Consider the following 22,519-nt stretch of genomic DNA (forward strand, 5'->3'; position numbering starts at 1 on the left):
CCCAAACCACTGATTAAAAAATCCAAATCAGATTAGAATATTAGATGAGACATATTTTTCAGAATACAGACTCCATAAGAAATCTTATCAAAGGCTGAAAATACTTGAACAATGAAACTCCATGCATCTCATATTATCCATTTAACCTTGAAAGTTAAATATAAATTTAAATATATATTTATGTAAAGTGACATACAGAAAAATCACGTACTTGTTCCTTCTATAAGCAGTTCTTGTCCATGACTACCCAGAAGTGTCCGAGAAAGAAAAGGTGCAAAATCCACAAAAATCTCTCGCAGAAGAGGAGCTGCCTTTTCCAAAGTATGTTCAAGCTTCTCTGTAATACTAATGGAAAGATGCTATATGAACTATTCATTAGAATTTACAATTTTTAGTTTTTAAAATGAGTTTCCACAGAAATGTAAAATTCATGAGAAATTAAAAATTACATAAAGACTCATTATTGCTATACATATCATTCCTTCTGCTGGAATACCCTTTATTATTAAGTTCTATACTACCACCCCCAGCCCTGACAAACAATCTGATAAACAACCGCTCTAAGCATCAGCTCTTACTGGAAATCTTAATGGGTCAGTTGAGAGCACTTGATTTTAACACCATTATGACCTAAAAAAACTCTACCAAATCCTTATCAAATTTGTCTGTTCATGGGGCACCTGAGTGGCTCAGTCGGTTTAAGCATCAGCCTTCGGCTCAGGTCATGCATGATCTCAGGGTCCTGGGACAGAGCCCTGCATTGGGCTCCTTGCTTTAAGTGGACTCTGCTTCTCCCTCTCCCTCTGCCCCTCCCCCAACTCGTACACACACTCTCTCTCAAATAAAGTCTTTAAGAGAAAAAAATTTGTCTATTAATAAACCATCAACACCTTCAGTTCAAGAATTATGTTTTCATTTCTAAGTTCTCAGCTGCAGCATACACCATAGACTCCATAAATATTTATAAACTGAATTAGTTTATATTCTTTTTTCATTGGCATCTTTATCTCTAAGAATTTTTTTCTAAAGCAATATGAACAACTTTTCATTTGAAATTAGTATACTTTACTGGCACATTTATAATGATCTCAATTTACATATTAATATGTCTTTGTGACTATATGCACATATACTCATACATGTATGTATACACACATAAACACATATACAAACACACAAAAATATATATTTAATGAGTTAAAATAAACAAGCTCCCTGCATTTCAGGAAATTCAGAGGTATCCACAGCTTTAGTTCCTAACTTATAAATGAAACATATATACAAACAGCCACTACTTACCTATTTATTCACATAAGGAGTACTTCATAAAACCAACAAGAGTTGCTACTGAAACCGTCAACTGTTAAGCTGATGGAAATTTCTTCTGCCAAATAGCATCTCGTCCTAGATACTACCGTGAATACTATTCCTCTCTACTTATAGAGATTCACCTCCGGATAGTATCACAACTACAAGATTACACTTACAGCACTCTAGTGTCTATATTTGTAGAGTGCTATGGATTTTCCAGTTGTGGAAGGAGGATCAAGAACTCTGATCACGAAGGCTTTAGTGGTAGAAAATATTCACAGCATTCCAACTTAGAATTTGAAATGTATATTCCCAATTTAAAAAGGTTAATGACAGTAAAAATCTACCTACTATTCAGTTTCACTGTGGCTTTGGTTGACTGCCTTTAACTTATTTCAGCATTTTTGTAGAAAACGAACAATGAATTCTAAATTTCCAGTTTATAATCATATGAAACCTAAGTCATAAGTTACTACCTGTGTAATTAAATATTTGTTTTGCATGCAGCACTTACTAATCACAATAGCCACTTCTCATAAACCTTTTACATCTCATAATCTTTAAAAAGGAACTTCTAAAATAGTCAAGCCTCTAAATGTCACTTATGTTTTTAAAAAAAGAAATAGACAAAAGAAAGTTAAAAAAAGAAAAAAAGAACTGTAGCTAGACAGTTTAAAGAGTCATCAAAAGGAATAAATCACAAATATCCAAGTTAATAGCTTTAATACCTCATATTTGAAACTTGGTCTTGTGGAACTGAGCCAACTGTTGGCACCGAGGGCAATTTTGCATTAGATGATCTACCACCTATAAAAGAAAATAACCATTTACAGGAATTTTCTGTTTTTAGATAAAGGTTCAAACAAAGAAGCTATCTTTATACCATGTCAACAAAAAACATTACAATGCATTTTTAAATGTCCATTATAATTTGGATAACATTAAAATCTATCAATTAACGAGGTCTTTCTTTAATCATTTAACATGTTTGATTATTACACCAAGTTTGATTTTTACACCAAGTAACCTATGATCCATCAGCTGCAGTGGATACAGAAAACTAAATTCTGACTCCCTAAATTCGAGTCATGAATGCTTCTATCCAACAAGTGGCGACAGAGATTTACAAATAGAAACTTTTTAAAATTGAAGCAAAAAGCCTAAACAGCTAATTCCAAATTTAGCCTCAAGCACATAAACCTCCACTTCCATAAAAACTGACCTTATTCGGTCACTTATGCTATAGCCTGACTGCTTCTGAGTCTAACCTAACAAACATAACCCAGTAAATACCTGAGAAACCTTTCTTAAATGATTCAAAAAGAAGTTATACTTCCTCATTTGTATCCTCAATGTAATTAGAACATAACCTGTTGGTTTATTTGTCACACTGTATTTCAATTGATTTTTTAAATATCCTTCTTCCTACTATACTCATCTACTAGACCTCATCTTTTTCAAACATCTCTCTCTAAGCCTAGAGAAGTTGACAAAAGAAGGTCCTCAATTTATGTTAATTTTAAGCTGAAATTATTCCCTTAATCATTCCCATCTCCCATATTTTACAGGTCAATCTTCCCACCTGGAATATACTTCTCTATTTCCTACTTTTTTATGTCCATCTCTCTGTTCAAACTACTGTGTAAAATTAATTTCTACCATGTGATCTTATTTTACTCTCCAATGAATACTTCCAGATACCCTTAAATACTCTTGTATATTTTGTTGAATGGCCAATTCATCCTCTTATATTACAAAATGTTCAAACTCTTTTATCCTATACAAGAATTATCATCTTTGTTTTCAACAAATAACTGTTTACTTGGCAAAAGAAAAATAATCACCAGAAAAGTAACTCTGGAAGAATAAAACAACAGATAGGCACAAAAACAACCTACATTATGACAAGTCTTGAAAGAGTGAATCTAGAAGACTAATTTGTAGGATAATTTACTGAGGCTTAAGGAGTTCTAAAAGCTCAAGAAAGAAAAGGGAGGGGAGGAGCAAGATGGCGGAGGGGTAGGAGACCTAAATTTCGTCTGGTCCCAGGAATTCAGCTAGATAGGGATTAAACCATTCTGAACACCTACGAACTTAAAAGAAGATCAAAGAAAAGAATAGCAGCAACTCTCTGAACAGAAAAGCGACCACTTTCTGGAAGGTAGGACGTGCGGAGAAGTGAATCCGAGGCAATATTTGGGAAGACAGATGGCAGGGGAGAGGGCCTCCGTTGGCCGCTTCTGGCAAGTGACAGAGCCGCAGAGCCCAAAATCGGAACTTTTAGAAGTTGGCTCCACTGAGGGACGTCGCTCCAGTGGCTAAGCGGGGGGTGGAAACCTCGCTGGACAGTGTGGTCTCAGGACCCTCAGGGTCACAGAAAGACCAGGGGTGCCTGAGTGCAGCAGAGCTCCCAAGTATCGGAGTGGGGAAGCCGGCTGCAGAGACGGAGCCAAGGAGTGAGCTCTCAGCTCGGGGTTGCCATAAACCGTGATCCGCAGCACAGTCAGGCCACTGCTCCTCCAGCACGGACCCAACAAGCGACAGATCGGGGAGACTCCCCTTCCTCCCCCGGGAGAAGCGGTGCGACAAGCACCACAGGGATCTGCTGGGTTTGGAGACTCCACACGGGGTAGTGAGCCAGAGAAAGAAACACTGGGTCACAGGCTGGGTGAGCGCGGAGTGCAGCCAGAGACTGGGGAGACAGGAGTGACTGCTTTTCCCTGGGGGCGCACTGAGGAGTAGGGCCCCAAGGTCTCGGCTCCTCCGGGGAACGGACTGGGAGGCCGCCATTTTCACTCTCGTCCTCCAAAGCTATATGGAAAGCTTGCAGGGAACAAAAGCTCCGGAGAGCAAACCCGAGAAGATTACATAGCCCAGTCAGGCAAGGGCAAGGCAATTCCACCTCTGGCAAAGACATTTGGGAACCATGGCAAAAGGCCCTTCCCCCAGAAGATCAGCAAGAATAGCCAGCCAAGACCAAGTTTACCGATCAGTGAGAATGGCAGAACTCCAGCACTAGGGGAATACTGCAAATAGAATTCATGACTTTTTTACCATGATTCCTTAGTCTTTCAAAGTTAATTTTATAAATTTTTTTTTTAATTTTTCTTTTTCCCTTCTTCAACCAACATCTTATCGAGCCCCTTTTTAAAAATCTTTTTTATTTTTCATTTCTAAAGTCATATTCTATCCCTTCATAGTAGTTAAGCTTATTTTTATATATATTATACATGTATATTATATTATATATAAAATATATATAATATTATATATATGTATAATATATACATATATGTTGTTCTCTCTTTAAAATTTTGGGATACACTTTCTTCTAACATACCAAAATATACCCTAAATCTCTAGTGTATGGCTTTGTTCTGGTCTCCTGCCTGATCACATTCTTTTTTTTTTTTTTTTAAATCCTCTTCTTTATTCAACCAACTTCTAATCTTATCAATTCCTTTTATAAAATCTTTTATAATTTTCTTCTTTACAGTCATATTCCATCCCTTCCTTGTATTTACCTTTATTTTTCTACATATAAAAGCTTTTCTGTCTTTAAAATTTTGGGAGGCACTTTCTTCTAACAGACCAAAATATGCCCAAAATCTAGTGTGTGGCACTGATCTCTGCACCAGCCTGATCAAATTTGATCATATTCTCTTTTTTGTTTGCTTTATCTTTTTCTTTTTCTTTTTTTTTTTCTTTCTTTCCCTTTCTTTTCCCCCGGTTTCAGGTCTCTTCTGATTTGGTTAGTGTGTATTTTTCTGGGGTCTTTGTTGCCCTGTTAGCATTTTGTTCTCTAATTCATCTATTCTCCTCTGGAAAAAATGACAAGACAGAAAAAATCACCTCAAAAGAAAGAACAAGAGGCAGTACCGACTGCAAGGGACCTAATCAATATGGAATTTAGTAAGTTGTCAGAATGACGATTTTAAAGATACTAGCTGGGCTTGAAAAGAGCATGGAGATATTAAAGAAACCCTTTCTGGAGAAATAAAAGAACTAAAATCTTATCAAGTCGAAATCAAAAAGGCTATTAATGAGGTGCAATCAAAAATGGAGGCTCTAACTGCTAGGATAAATGGGGCAGAAGAGAGAATTAGTGATATAGAAGACCAAATGATGGAAAATAAAGAAGCTGAGAAAAAGAGAGATAATCAACTACTGGATCAGAGGGCAGAATTCGAGAGATAAGTGATACCATAAGACAAAACAATATTAGAATAATTAGGATCCTAGAAGAAAAAGAAAGAGAGAGAGGGGCAGAAGGTATATTGGAGCAAATTATGGCAGAGAACTTCCCTAATTTGGGGGAAAGAAACAGGCATCAAAATCCAGGGGGAACAGAAAACCCCCCTCAAAATCAATAAAAATAAGTCAACACCCTGACATCTAACAGTAAAACTTCGAGTCTCAGAGACAAAGAGAAAATCCTGAAAGTGGCTCGGGAGAAGAGATCTGTAACCTACAATGATAGAAACATTAGACTGGCAACAGACCTATCCACAGAGACCTGGCAGGCCACCTATCCACAGAGACCTGGCAGGCCAGAAACGACTGGCAGGATATATTCAGAGCAATAAATGAGAAAAATATGCAGCCAAGAATATATATCCACCTAGGCTGTCACTGAAAATAGAAGGAGAGATAAAAAGCTTCCAGGAAAGGGCGCCTGGGTGGCTCAGTCATTAAGCGTCTGCCTTCGGCTCAGGTCATGATCACAGGGTCCTGGGATCAAGCCCTGCATCAGGCTCCCTGCTCAGTGGGGAGTCTGCTTCTCCCTCTCCAACTCCCCCTGCTTGTGTTCCCTCTCTCGCCGTCTCTCTCTGTTAGATAAATGAATAAAATCTTTAAAAAAAAAAAGCTTCCAGGACAAAGACTAAAGGAATTTGCAAACACAAAACCAGCCCTACAAGAAATATTGAAAGGGGTCCTCTAAGCAAAGAGAGAGCCTAAAAGCAACACAGACCAGAAAGGAACACAGACAATATACAGTAACAGTCACCTCACAGGCAATACAATGGCACTAAATTCATATCTTTCAATAGTTACCCTGAATGGAAATGGGCTAAATGCCCCAATAAAAAGACACAGCATATCAGATTGGATTTAAAAAGAAGACCCGTCGATATGCTGTCTGCAAGAGACTGATTTTAGACCCAAAGGCACCCCCAGATTGAAAGTGAGCGGGGGGAAACCATTTACCATGCTAATGGACACCAAAAGAAAGCTGAGGTGGCAATCCTTATCATCAGACAAATTAGATTTTAAACCAAAGACTATAATAAGAGATGAGGAAGGACACTATATCCTACTTAAAGGGTCTATCCGACAAGAAGATCTAACAGTTGTAAATATGTATGCCCCTAACATGGGAGCAGCCAATTATATAAGCCAATTAATTAAAAGCAAAGACACACATTGACAACAATACAATTAATAGTGGAGGACTTTAACACCCCCTCACTGAAATGGACAGAACATCTAAGCAAAAGATCAACAAGGAAATAGACTTTAAATGACACACTGGACCAAATGGACTTCACAGATCTATTCAGAACACTCCATCCCAAAGCAACAGAATATACATTCTTCTCTAGTGCCCATGGAACATTCTCCAGAAGAGATCACAACCTAGGTCACAAATGAGGTCTCAAACGATACCAAAAGATTGGGATCATTCCTTGCATATTTTCAGACCACAATGCTTTGAAACTAGAACTCAATCACAAGAGAAAGTCGGAAGGAACTCAAACACATGGAGGCTAAAGAGCATCCTACTAAAGAATGAATGGGTCAACCAGGAAATTAAATAAGAACTAAAAAAATTCATGGAAGCCAATGAAAATGAAAACACAACTGTTCAAAATCTTTGAGATGCAGCAAAGGCAGTCCTAAGAGGAAAGTATATAGCAATACAAGCCTTTCTCAAGAAAGAAGAAAGGTCTCAAAGACACAACCTAACCCTACGCCTAAAGGAGCTGGAGAAAGAGCAACAAATAAAGCCTAAACCCAGCAGGAGAAGAGAAATAATAAAGATCAGGGCAGAAATCAATGAAATAGACACCAAAAGAACAGTAGAACAGATCAACGAAACTAGGAGCTGGTTCTTTGAAGGAATTAACAAAATTGATAAACCCCTGGCCAGACTTATCAAAAAGAAAAGAGAAAGGACCCAAATCAACAAAATCATGCATGAAAGAGGAGAGATCACAACCAACACCAAAGAAATACAAACAATTATAAGAACATATTATGAGCAACTCTATGCCAGCAAATTAGATAACCTGGAAGAAATGGATGCATTCCTAGAGATGTATCAACTACCAAAACTGAACCAGGAAGAAATAGAAAACCTGAACAGACCTATCACCACTAAGGAAATTGAAGAAGTCATCAAAAATCTCCCACCAAACAAAAGCCCTGGGCCAGATGGCTTCCCAGGGAATTCTACCAAACATTTAAAGAAGAATTAATACCTATTCTTCTGAAACTGTTCCAAAAAATAGAAATGGAAGGAAAGCTTCCAAACTCGTTTTATGAGGCCACCATTACCTTGATCCCAAAACCAGACAAAGACCCCATCAAAAAGGAGAATTACAGACCAATACCTTGATGAACATGGATGCAAAAATTCTCACCAAAATACTAGCCAATAGGATCCAACAGTACATTAAAAGGATTATTCACCACGACCAAGTGGGATTTATCCCTGGGCTGCAAGGTTAGTTCAACATCCGTAAATCAATCAATGTGATACAATACATTAAGAAAAGAAAGAACAAGAACCATAGGATCCTCTCAATAGATGCAGAAAAAGCACTGGACAGAGTACAGCATCCTTTCCTGATCAAAACTCTTCAGACTATAGGCATAGAGAGTACATACCTCAATATCATAAAAGCCATGTATGAAAAACCCACAGCGAGTATCATTTTCAATGGGGAAGAACTGAGAGCTTTCCCCCTAAGGTCAGAAACACAGCAGGGATGTCCACTATCACCACTGCTATTCAACATAGTACTAGAAGTCCTAGCCATAGTCATCAGACAACAAAAAGAAATAAAAGGCATCCAAATTGGCAAAGAAGAAGTCAAACTCTCACTCTTTGCAGATGATATGATCCTTTATGTGGAAAACCCAAAAGACTCCACCCCAAAACTGCTAGAACTCATACAGGAATTCAGTAAAGTGGCAGGATATAAAATCAATGCACAGAAATCCATGGCATTCCTATACATCAACAACAAGACAGAAGAAAGAGAAATTAAGGAGTCGATCCCATTTACAATTGGATCCAAAACCGTAAGATACCTAGGAATAAATCTATCCAAAGAGGCAAAGGATCTGTACACAGAAAACTATAAAATACTCATGAAAGAAATTAAGGAAGACACAAAGAAATGGAAAAACGTCCCATGCTCATGGATTGGAAGAACCAATATTGTGAAGATGTCAATGCTACCTAGAGCAATCTACACATTCAATGCAATCCCTATCAAAATACCATCAACTTTTTCAAAGAAATGGAACAAATAATCGTAAAATTTGTATGGAACCAGAAAAGACCCTGAATAGCCAGAGGAATGTTGAAAAAGAAAAGTAAAGCTGGCGGCATCACAATTCCAGACTTCCAGCTCTATTACAAAACTGTCATCATCCAGACAGTATGGTACTGGCAGAAAAACAGACACACAGATCAATGGAACAGAATAGAGAGCCCAGAAATGGACCCTCAACTCTGTGGTCAACTAATCTTCGACAAAGCAGGAAAGAATGTCCAATGGAAAAAAGACAGTCTCTTGAACAAATGGTGTTGGGTAAACTGGACAGCCACATGCAGGAGAATGAAACCAGACCATTTCCTTATACCACACACAAAAATAGACTCCAAATGTTGAAAGACCTAAATGTGAGACAGGAGTCCATCAAAATCCTAAAGGAGAACACAGGCAGCATCCTCTTCGACCTTAGCTGCAGCAATTTCTTCCTAGAAACATCGCCAAAGGCAAGGGAATCAAGGACAAAAATGAACTACTGCAACTTCATCAAGATAAAAAGCTTTTGCACAACAAAAGAAACGGTAAACAAAACCCAAAGACAACCAACAGAATGGGAGAAGATATTTGCAAATGACCTATCAGATAAAGGGCTAGTATCCAAAATCTATAAAGAACTTATCAAACTCAACACCCAAAGAACAAATGATCCAATCAAGAAATGGGCAGAAGACATGAACAGACATTTTCCCAAAGAAGACATCCAAAGGGCCAACAGACACATGAAAAAGTGCTCAACATTGCTCGGCATCAGGGAAATCCAAATCAAAACCTCAATGAGATACCACCTCACACCAGTCAGAATGGCTAAAATTAACAAGTCAGGAAACGACAGATGTTGGCGGGGATGTGGAGAAAGGGGAATCCTCCTACACTGTTGGTAGGAATGCAAGCTGGTGTAGCCACTCTGGAAAACAGTATGGAGGTTCCTCAAAAAGTTGAAAATAGAGCTACCATACAACCCAGCAACTGCACTACTGGGTATTTACCCCAAAGATACAAATGCAGTGATCCAAAGGGGTACGTGCAGCGCCCCGATGTTTATAGCAGCAATGTCCACAATAGCCAAACTATGGAAAGAGCCAAGATGTCCATCGACAGATGAATGGATAAAGAAGATGTGGTATATATATACACAATGGAATATTATGCAGCCATCAAAAGGATTGAAATCTTGCCATTTGCAACAACGTGGATGGAACTGGAGGGTATTATGCTGAGCAAAATAAGTCAATCAGAGAAAGACATGTATCATATGATCTCACTGATAGGAGAAATACTTAATCTCAGGAAACAAACTGAGGGTTTCTGGAGTGGTGCGGTGTGGGAGGGATGGGATGGCTGGATGATAGACTTTGGGGAGGGTATGTGCTATGGTGAGCGCTGTGAATTGTGTAAGACTGTTGAATCACAGACCTGTACCTCTGAAACAATTAATACGTTATATGTAAAAAAAAAAAAAAAAAAAAAAAAAAAAGACAAAGATAGCAGGAAGGGAAAAATGAAGGGGGGAATCGGAGGCGGAGATGAACCATGAGAGACTATGGACTCTGAGAAACAAACTGAGGGTTCTAGTGGGGAGGGTCTGGGGGAATGGGTTAGCCTGGTGATGGGTATTAAAGAGGGCATGTACTAAATGGAGCACTGGGTGTTATACACAAACAATGAATCATGGAACACTACATCAAAAACTAATGATGTAATGTATGGTGATTAACATAATAAAAAAAAAGAAAGGGGAAAAATAAAGTTCCTGTTGAAGAATTAAGATATATGGGATAGAACATCATTCAATTTAAGCTAGGAGTAGGACCTAAGGAAACAGAACAGCCATTTGCTTTTTCTAAGGCCAATATTAGGAAGAAAAAGAATAAACACATACAGTGTCAAGTGTCCCTCTATGACACAGGGACTGTAAGAGTCACTGGAATCCAACTGCAATGATATCCTTAGAACCTGGAGACTATAGGTATAAGAGACATGCACATCTTGCTTGCAGCTGTAATTCAGTAAGTAAACTTTCAGTTTCTGAAAGCAGTATCTTAAATGGGTGCCAAATACAGACTGAAATCCCATCACAATTCTATAGAGGAGCAGTCCAAAAAAGACAGGAAACATACTGAAGCAAATGAAACATAGAATATGCAAAGCTGATACAGAAGAGAAGAGTGGCTCAAAAGAGATCCTGGAATATATGCACTATCAGAGGTCTGATGTTTTGGATCTGTTCTCAAAACTTCAGGCATCTGATAGGTATGCTGGAAGCACCTAAAAGGACACAAGTGGTGTGGACAGAAAGATAAAGGAGAGATAAAAGAAGAAATGCCCATCTAGCATACATAAAGAAAGAAGCTAGAAACAGTTGAGAAGGTAGAAAAGCAGCCTCTGACATCAGGAGCTGGCCTGGTAATACTGATTAGGCCTAGTGTTGTTAGGAGCTGGCTTAGAACCCACAACTAGGTCTTAGTGTTCTCTTGTTGAATATAACAATTTCATAAAACATCAACATCAGAGAAAGCCATGCTGTGATCATGCTGAATCAACACAAAACAATACCACCATGTAATCATGTCCCAACAGACAAAAACATGAACTCCATCTAAATAACAAAGAGGGTCAAACATCCTAAATCCTAGTATGAATGACTGACTTCATACAAATTATAGCTTTAGGTTTCCATGCTTCTAGATGAGATTTATTAGGATATCTCATCATAGAATTACCCATTCTTCCTAACAGTATCCAATTCAGAAGGAAGCCCCACTTCCTTAACCCCTCCCTAAAATCACCTAATACAAGCTCAAACCCTCTAATAAATCATTTCTAACATTTTCCCCACTGTGTGCATTCTCCTCACTAAACTAACTTATTCAGCCAAAGGTTTATTCCTGGCGGTCTTTGGTTAGAGCACATTGATAGAGACTTTAGATGAAGTCAGGCAGAGAAAGACAAAATCATCAGATTATTTTAAATGAACCAGAATTAAAGAAATCTCTAAGTAAGAATTCTTTTCCAAAACAACCTGTTTCATCAGGATAAAATGCACATTTTTCCACATGGTAGCATTTCTCAAATCAACACATTTTATAATCAAAGGCATCTGAACAATTGTAGTCAGCCATAGTTGACACCTAACTGTAAGAGGAAGCAGTGGATAAAATCAAGAAAGCAACAGATTCAAATCCGAGATATGGTAAAAGACTAAGTAAGGAAGAACTGTTTAACTGTTTAAAATCTTTATCTTGGCAGGCTACAACCTCAAGATCACATAAACTAGACGCCTAGAGGAAAAACAGTTGTATAATTTCAACATACTGTGTAAGTATAATGATTTACTTGTAGTGAAGATGAACCTCTAAGCTCCATTCCAAAAGTGTAAGCCACAGAAGATCATCTCCATCACCCCCCTCACTACAAAAGGACACCAAATGTGGCAGTAAATTTAACTGGGCTTAAAAGCATAGAGTTCTTTTTATTTTTTTTAAGGCCGCGGGGGGGTGTTTGGGGGAGGGGTAGAGGGAAAGGGAGAGAGAGAATCCCAAGCAGGTTCCATGCCCAGCACAGACCCCTGACACAGGGCTCAGTCTCACTACCCTGAGATCATGACCTGAGTGGAAATCAAGAGTTATATACTTAACCGACTGAGCCACCCAGGTGCCCCAAGGTTTTCTTATTCTTAATTTGCATGGTTACCCTAAAAGAAACCAGATTCCTGAGTGAACATCGAGGACTGAAACAAGCATGCAGCTTTATTCACTCATTTATTTATTGAATATTATCTTTTGAGAACAAATAGAAGAGTAGGTATTGTTCTGGATGCTTGGGATATATCAGTTCTTGTATAAACAAAAAGTTCAGCCCTTGTAGGGGAAGACAGACAATAAATAATAAACATAATAAATAAGTTGGAAGCTAGAAGGTGGTTGTGCTATGGGAAATAGTAGAGAAGACTGAGGGGAAATGGAAGCATGGGGTGGGGGTTAGTGAAAGCTGGTTGCATCTTTAGGTATGGTGGTCAAGGTGAGACTTAGGGAAGGTGACCTATGACCAAAGTCTGAAGGCAGGGAAAGAGTTAGCCAAGAAGAGAATCTGTATCTGAGAATCTGTAATCTTGCGTTACAAGTAAAACCAGTTGTTTTCCCATTATGACTACAATATAAAAATACTGTGCTTTAAAGAGCAAAAGGTCCCTCTTTTCCAAACCTTAAGCTAGTCAGGCCTCAAGCCATTAGCTTAAATAGATCAAGGAAAGCATTTGCATCAGGATGGGGGCTACACTGACCAGGAGCAAAGTATAGGAGCTCAAACAATGTGAGGAGTGCATTTAAGTATAAAAGAAAACTAAAAAGAACTTTAAGTTAATGATTTGAAATTAAGCATTTGTGTGAATTCATGGTTTCACTAAATACAGGTAATACATAAAAGTATATATAAAATATATACCCTCGGGCGCCTGGGTGGCTCAGTTGGTTAAGCTACTGCCTTTGGCTCAGGTCATGATCCTGGAGTCCCGGGATCGAGTCCCGCATCGGGCTCCCTGCTCAGCAGGGAGTCTGCTTCTCCCTCTGACCCTTCCCCCTCTCATGCTCTCTCTCATTCTCTCTCTCAAATAAATAAATAAAATCTTTAAAAAAAAAAAAAAAGAAAAGAAATATATACCCTCATTCAAATACATATCCATATATAGTTCCTAGTTCTGTCCACCGAGAGGACTTGGGAGCAACAATACCCTAACACCTCATGTCCAAATCTTTCTTCTAAATACTATTCTTCACTAAGAGAGAGAAATGACCAATTCAAGATCTATTGGAGGAAAGTACACATGAGCTTGAAACATCTAGTTGTATTTTTTAGAAATCTAGCAAAAACACAGAAGCCAGCTCGAAGGGACTACCACTAACCAAACTGGAGACATTTTGAGCATAAAAATAAATAATAACTAACTACAACCCATCCAATAAAACAGGAAGCCAAAAAGGCCATACTGATATGATAAATTAACAATCTGAGGAACAGGATATTTAAACAATTTCAAAGTACCATCCCACAAAACACTTATTAATTACAAAAGGGAAAGAGTAACTTTACCATATAGAAAACTGGCAGTTAGATGTTAATCAAATAATGCAAGTGCTCATCAATATTGTGACAAGTCAAAACTGTGCACCATATGATGAGCACTGGGTGATTATGGAAGTGTTAAATCACTGTATTGTACACCTGAAACTAATATGACCTGTATGTTAACTATACTGGAATTAAAATAAAGACAAAATTGTGCACCAGGTGATTAGATTCTTTTCTTCTCCACCTGTTCCATAATATTCCTACCAAAGAAGTATATCATAATCTGCCTCTAATCATGAGGATCCAGGGACATTCACTTGAGTCATTCCTAGTTCTTTACCATAATAAACAGTGCTTTGTATTTGCTTACATAAATTTATGTGCACTCCTTGATTTTTTTTAAAGTAGGCTCCATGCCCCAGTATGGAGCCCAATGAGGAGCTTGAACTCACGACCCTGAGATCAAGATCTGAGCTGAATCAAGAGTTGGATATTTAACCGACTGAGCCACCCAGGCGCCCCACTTCTTGATTTTTTGAGGTAACTTCCTAGACGTCAATAAACACACACTTTAAATATGGATACATATTGCCAAATTGCTCTGAAAAAAGAATAAACAATTTACACTTCCTTGACTACTAGTAAAATTGAATTTTCCCACTTTACTAGAAATAAAACAGGTAACATAAATAACTACTACTCTGACCTTTTGAGCATTTTTGTAGGAATCTTTATCTTCCTAATTTGTAATTATTATATATAGTGACATTTACCTTTTATCACTCATTACAAATACTTAAGTGTGTTGTAATTATTGCCATGCAGAATTCTAAAACGCCCCTTTTAAATCATTTTACCAGTATGACTTAGAAAAGAGAAATACCACCAGATTTTTAACACAGTTTTTAGGATGTTTAAATTAAAAAATGTAAAGCACCTAAGACAGGGGCGCTTGGGTGGCTCAGTTGGTTAAGCGACTGCTTTCGGCTCAGGTCATAGATCCCAGGGTCCTGGCATCAAGCCCCACGTCAGGCTCCTTGCTCAGCAGGAGAGTCTGCTTCTCCCTCTCCCTCTGCAGCTCCCCCTACCTGTGCTCTCCTGCTCTCTCTGTCAAATAAATAAAATCCTTAAAAAAATAAAAAATGAAGCATCTAAGATAAAGTAGATTCTCTAATGTTGCTTTCCCACATTTCTGCGAAGCACTACAGAAGTCTAGAGCTCTTCTAAGTGCCTCTACTATATATTCATGATTTCTGTTATCCATTTTTAGTCAAGCCTTCTGTTTATATATTACTTACCTATTAAATTCTAATAATAAATATAAATGTTCCTTTACTCTTCTCAGCCTGAAATCCATTTCCCTTCCTGCTTTCAAAAAGAAATGTTAGGTCATTCAACCACAGCCTTTCTCTTCCACATCTAAAGGAAATCCTGCTAAGCTCTCAAGTTCTCAACAATCAATCTCCCACATAACTTCCATGCCAATTTCTTTAGAAAACATGTTCTACACTAGCAGAAAAGACTTCCTCACTAGCCCCCTATAACCAAACCATTCTCAAATTGCATCCTAGCTCTATCAATATAGGCCAGTTTCTCTGATAATAACTACCCTTCCGGGGTTGTTATATGACTGAAATGTTTGGGGGAAGCAGTAACAGCTCTGCCACTTACTAGCAGTGGACTTGGGTAAAGTACTTAAGCTCTCTGCTTTATTTTCCTAATCTATAAAATGAATAGTGATACCTACACTTCACAGAATTATTTTGAGCCTGGACCATAATAAATACCCAATGAATGATAGCTTCCTTTCTTACCCTTCTACTCTATGACTTCCTTTAAAATACTTAAAGTTATCATAGTTCCTTTTAAGCTGTACTACAGGCTGAAATACACCCAGATTCTTCAGTGATGATTCATGTGACATTAAGTACAGGTAACTTAAATGACATGAAGCTTATAAAGTACCTTTTAAAAACTTTACTCTAAAAATTTTTTAAAGAAACCAAAGGCAAATCTGTTTAAAAGTCTAGAAGTTATAAAGCAAAGAATCAAACCCAGATTTAACTGTTAAAAAAGTGGATTTCCGACAATTTCATTTATCCAGATTGGCATAAAACAAAACATAGCCATAAACATTTGGTAAATCCAGCCACTGTACAAGAAAATATTTTTATTAAAAGCCTGTACTGCCTCACTCCACTCCGATAATTTCCTCAGGCTCACTTCATTTCTATCTGGGCATTTTGATTCAACTTACTCTCTTAGGTAAGGCAAATAAAATTAGTTACAGGTACAGATAAACAGCCAGGCTCTAACCAGCAAGGATCTGGGACAACTTGACCTTCCCTGAAATATGCTTGGTCTTCAGGCAGAACTAGATCAACAGTTCTGATTCAGTTCTGATCACTAACTCTAAGTCAAACATAGAGATTCAGAAATCTAGACTGTTTGACCCCCCCACAGGCTTGGTTCCTCTGGGGTAGGATATTGTAGCAATCTTAGACAATTAACCTTTGGACAATTACTGAGCCTACCCCTCTTAGAGTGAGAATATTCCTACAAGATGAAGTTGTGAGTCTCTCTTTTCCATAACACATTTCCTTCCCATTCCCTAAAAAATCAGAATTAACTTTTCTTTTTACTGGGATTTTTATTTATCTCTGTCTTCCACTCCTCCTCACCATCTTGCTCAATTGAAAGCTAACTGTACATAAAAACCCTAAGAAACTGAATGGAATCTATCCTAATGCATAGTATTAATTTTAAGGTGAAGTTAAAGCACACATTTCTTTATAATGACAATTTTTAAAGTACATATATGAATTCCCATTTCACAATCAAAAGTTTTCCATTTTCTCATTTTTTTTCCCCATTAAAATTTCAAACTAGAGGGCAAAACAAGGTAAAGTTGAAAAGAATCTTTCACTGCTCAGTATCTGGAATTTCTGAGACTCAGGTCCATCCTTCTATTTCTACACAAAACTCAATGAAGTACTTCAGAGACCATATATCTTTATTTTAGTCAGTTAATGACACCTCCAATTCTCTAAATCCTTGACAGCAATATGATCACTAAACCGTAACTGGCCATTGACTTCTATTACTAGTGATTAATTAACTATTTCTGAGCTTCATTTCTTTTATTTGGTGAAAGTTTTTAAAGACCACCTTTATTTAGAGTATAACTACTGGTAGTTTTTCTCGAACTTCTCTGAACCTGAAAAAAAGGAAAGTATAAAGTCCCATCTATTTAAAAGTAAAGACAGAAGTAATAAATCTCAAGAAAATATTTGTATGAGGCTCTAGGTAGTAATTACAAAACAAAAATAGCTTTTACTGTGCTGACTCTAATTTTAACAAGCTGAAATGCATATCCAAAGTCTAAAGAAGACAAGGAGAAATGGTGGCTCTAAATAAAACAGTAACAAAAATGCCTCCCTGACACTACCCTACAAGTGTTGCCAATTTTCAAACCTAAAAGAGACTCAGTAAAAAAAGATTCTATAAACAGTCTTTTTCAATAATAAGAGAACACTTTACCAACAAAGATAAAAAGGTGGGAGGGATGGGTGACATAGGTGATGGGGATTAAAGGGTACATTTGTTGTGATGAGCACTGGGTGTTGCATGGAATCACTAAATTGTATACCTGAAACTAATATTACACTGAAATTTAAATAAAAACTTTTAAAAAATCAACTAGCAATAATTATTGGAGGAAAACACCACATTAAAAAATTAAACTAATGTATCAGTAATTTCATAGGGGTTGTCCTCCATTTCTGCCACTGAAAAAATGTAATTTCCAAATATTTTGCATTTTTCAACTCAGATAAAATCATAAATTTATGACTAATTTATTGTTTTAAATTAACATTAAATATCTTTAATACACAATCACACATATGTAAATGCAGAAGCTACTTTGAACATGTGGAATGATACTGACTTATCTTTTCCTTATCACTGCCCTGATAAACTGGCTCCTTCAAACTGACAGTTTTCCAGACATTCAAATGAACAAAAAGGAAAATGCAAATACATCATCTGTCTAGTATCTATCCAGGGAATAGACAACTGTTTATTCAAAGTCCCTAAGGGTCTAAATAAATAATGTCCTTTGCAATAAAGTATCATTAAAACAAGTGCCAATATTTAATCCCTAAACATTAGATTTTTTTAATTCCTCTCCCTCCCCCTTTCACTCCCCCAACCTCCTCACCGATTCTGGACCAGTTGCAGGAGGGACAGTCTATATGTCCAGTAAAAACTCTTTATTAAATAAAAGAAACTTGTCTTGATTGAGTAAATATAAGTCTCTTGGGTCAAACTTCATACAAAGCAAAGAATCAAATATTTTTCTTAAATGTTAAACATGCTAATTAATAAATATGCATGACTCTGATAAATAGAACAGAGCCTAATATTCTAATGAGAAATATAATTATTATATTTTACAAACTAGCAAACACCCAGCATATAAATTACTGAAAAAACAGCCTATTTAGTTCCTTTATTGGGTTAGCTTCATTTTTGTTTTAATCACTTATGCTTTGCATCATGGTAGAAAAAAACATTTTAGCATATCTGAAAAAAGAGTAATGGCATCTTAACATATACTGTATTCTGGGCAATCAAACCTGTACTGATGAGTAACTTTAAAATTTCCAGATTTTGATATATTTACTAAAACTGTTTCCTCTTTTAGCTTTCTTTTAAAATATGCATATACCAAGGGTATACCTTGTTCTCTGATAAATCAGTTACTAAGAAAGATTTGCCATTGTTATTAATAGACTATCCTTTTTTTGCTAATAAAATGTTACAGAAGCTAAGGAATATTATTCAAACTAAAATCTGAAATCTGTATAATAACCAAAATTTGTATGATAATCAAAATCTGTATACTAAGCACAGTTTCAGTAATGCACAGTTTAAAATGTAAATGTACAAATCTTCATTTTTTTTGCAAAGTTATAGATTTGGGTGATTTTTTTTTAAGTACAGTTGACACACAATGTTACACTAGTTTCAGGTGTACAACATAGTGATTCCACAATTCTCTACATTATGATATACTCACCACAAGTGTGATTACTACCTGTCACCATACAATGCAATTACAGTACCAATGACTATGTATTTCCTATGCTATATGACTTATTCATGCTATAACTGGAAGCCTGTATCTCCCACTCCCATTCACCCATTTCACCCATCCCCCCATGCCCCTTTGTTCTGGCAACCACCAGTTTGTTCTCTGTATTTATGGGTCTACTTCTGCTTTTTTGTTAGTTTGTTTTGTTTTTTAGTTGGTGATAATATTATGACAGAAGAATCTCTGACCTCACATAAAGCTGACAAGCTCTAATTCTTTTTCTGGGATCCAACTATCTAATTCTAGTTTCTCTTTGATTGTGTCACATGTAAAATTTAGAAATCCCATTTTGATACCAAAATTTCTAAATAGTTTAAATGTTTCTGCTACAAAAGTCCGATTTTATGTTTTATATTTACATGTTTTCTTCCAAGGAAATTCCCACTTTTTGCTATTGTACCATGTACTATCAAGTATATTTTTTATTAATCAATAATCTATTAATAAATTTTAGCAGTTCATTTTTTGTTGCTGACTCACTATAAAATTCAGAACTGAAGTCATCCCAAGGCACAAAGATTTAAGGTTTAAGATTCACAAGAACAGGTATTGACTATATCCTCATACAAAGAAAATAATACAAGATCAAACCAAGGCTAATACCTAACTCACCCAGATCTGCAAGAATAAACTGGCCAGGGGTGCCTGGGTGGCTCAGTCAGTTAAGCATCAGACTCTTAATTTCAGCTCAGGTCATGATCTCAGGGTCCCAGGATCGAGCCCCTGCTTGTCCTTCACCCTCTGCTCCTCCCCTGGCTCTCTCTCTACTAAATAAATAAAATCTTAAAAAAAAAAAAAAAAAAAAGAATAAACTGCCCAGCTCAGCATGCAATTACAACTACCAATTCATCCACAAATCATTTTCTCCCAATTCTTGCTTGAACCAGAAGGAGGAAAATAAACTTAAATATATATGTCGCCTATTTTTTTTAATGGGAAATAACAAATTAAGAGACCTACCAAAAAGAAAACAAAAATCTCTCAGTTAAAAATATTGATGGTGAAGAGAAAACTATTTGTGGGGTTTGGATTCCAAGTGGAAAAAGAACAGAATACATGGGCAAGTATGGTAAACAAAAGTATGTAAAGTGGGGCTGTAGGAGAGTGAGAAGTACAATGACTGAAAACACTATATTGAGTTAGATTTTCCCTATCAAGGTAGTAAGGTTCATGTCAGCAATTAATGGAATGGAATAGAAATAAAGTAAACTGTGAATTGTGTAAGACTGTTGAATCACAGCCCTGTACCTCTGAAACAATTAATACATTATATGTTAAAAAAAAAAAAAGACGATAGCAGGAGAGGAAGAATGAAGGGGGGGAAATCGGAGGGAGACGAACCATGAGAGACTATGGACTCTGAGAAACAAACTGAGGGTTCTAGAGGGGAGGAGCATGGGGGGATGGGCTAGTCTGGTGATGGGTATTAGAGAGGGCAGGTATATTGAATGGAGCACTGGGTGTTATACACAAACAATGAATCATGGAACACTACATCAAAAACTAATGATGTATGGTGATTAACATAACATAATAATAAAAAAAAAGAAAGAAAGTAAACTGGAGACACCATATAACAATGACAACAAGAGCACAGTGAAAGAGGAAAGGGTCAGTTATGAAAAACAAATGATAAAAACAAAGACCATTACCACAAAGATTTGGAATAACTTAATGAGGAATTTTTTTCTTAATTAAGGGGTTTCAGGGAGAAGGAAAGAGCTAACAATTCTAGCACAAAATGGGAAAGCCTGGGAACTATCTGAGAAACATCACCGGAAATTAAACAAAATTTAAATAATGGGGGGAAAGGGTACATTATAGGCTGGATACAGGGTTTTGTGGGGGTTTGCCAATAAGTAAATAGTCTTCAAAATAGCAAATTATTTTGTAATTCTGCATATGGTTCTTCAGGGTGAGTTTATATAATAATGGATATGCTGGAAAAAATACAATGCTTCAGAAATAAATGTATCATACTGTTTTATATCCAATATTGCCCACATATCTCTCAGCTTCCTGTTTATCTTTTGAAGACTGCATGATTTAAATTTTGAAAAATATTTTAAAAGCAATCAGAGGACTGCTTTAATTACTTTGTCCCATAAACTGAAATTAAAAGGCAATATATTCAAAATAAGATGAAAATATTTTACTCAGTGTACTGTGAACCTCTAAACTTACTACATTTGCTCTGGGAAGTTATTAGAAATTCACTAACACTGAGTTTAAAAGATGGCCTACAATTTCATAACGTAAGTACCTTCTGCCTTTTTCCCAATTGAAGCAGCTCTAGAAAAATCACAGCTGATTTTTTTTTTTTTTAGGGGTTTTTGGATGGGGGTGAAAAAACAGAAATTTCATCCAGCCTAATATAGATTACCAAACTGTTTCTCCTCCAAAGTAAAACAAAAGTATCAGAGTATAATGGAAAAATCTGGTAGAGTTCTACATTTATTTTCTTTCATATTTTCTCACTAGAACAATGACGAAAAAATGTACCACACTACTGTAAGATGTTAGTAATAGGGAATGGGAAGTAATGGGAATTGGGAATGCTGAGGTAGTATATGGAACTCTGTACTTTCCATTCCATTTTTCTGTAACCTAAAACTGAAATAAGTAAGGCCTATTTGGTTTTTTTTTAATTTTTAATAAAATAAAAGGCAACACAGCACAAAACTCTGTATACTACTACTACAGATTTTAGTTTCCAGGTAGAAATTTTTTTTTCAATAAATTGAATAGTGTATAATTATGTATAAATATAATACAAGATTAATGATAAACGTTTGAAAAAGACACTAACATGAAACTTAAAAAATCAAAACTGCCAGTAGTTCAACCACATGGAAATAATCAAGTAACTTCAGAGTATATTTCCTAGCTTTCTCCATGTATAAAAGACATATACTTCACATAGCTACAGTTACATGGTATATGTAAAGTATTGCACATATTTTTTTTAACTTAACCAACTGTGAACATTTCCTCTTATCATTAAATATTAAGAAAAAGTTCTTTAAGTGACGAAAATACTGAAATAACTTGATATAATTTATTTGATGCTGCTCAAATTTATTTTGAAAATTATGAAACAATCAACAGAATACTATAAAAGCATAATGATTTATAAAATGCCTAACAAAATAACTTTATCAAAAATCCTCAACTTTGTAAAAATGGGATCTAAAAACTTTTTTGTTCAAATCATTACTAACTAACTCACCAGGTGATTCTCCTCCTACATCTGAGGCTTGGCTTGAATCTACTGAAGAAACCGCACTGACAGCACTGGTAGGTAAACTTGTACTAAGTGTGGAAGGTAAGACTGCTGATTTTTTTGTTGCAATGATGACACTTCTGTAATAAAGAAAGTAAATAGATTTTAAAACAGAAAAGGTCACTCAACCTAATTACA

At 36.4% G+C, this 22,519-nt stretch overlaps 1 protein-coding gene across 6 annotated transcripts in view; it reads right to left on the reverse strand.

Annotated features, from left to right (window-relative positions):
- Window positions 1-22,519, reverse strand: part of LRBA (LPS responsive beige-like anchor protein) — an 841,444-nt gene that overhangs the window by 530,990 nt on the left and 287,935 nt on the right. For all 6 annotated transcript variants that reach the window (XM_064585149.1, XM_064585150.1, XM_064585152.1 and 3 more), the window contains 3 exons: window positions 22,328-22,461; window positions 2,040-2,118; window positions 212-345 (listed from right to left, as the gene is read on the reverse strand). In XM_064585149.1, coding sequence (XP_064441219.1) covers window positions 212-345; window positions 2,040-2,118; window positions 22,328-22,461 — 347 coding nt within the window. The remainder of the gene's footprint in view (window positions 1-211; window positions 346-2,039; window positions 2,119-22,327; window positions 22,462-22,519) is intronic.

This window comes from Mirounga angustirostris, unplaced genomic scaffold (genome assembly GCF_029215605.1).
Source record: "Mirounga angustirostris isolate CCGP_5_RB_7025 unplaced genomic scaffold, mMirAng1.0.hap1 SCAF_2, whole genome shotgun sequence".
Classification (NCBI taxonomy): domain Eukaryota; kingdom Metazoa; phylum Chordata; class Mammalia; order Carnivora; family Phocidae; genus Mirounga; species Mirounga angustirostris.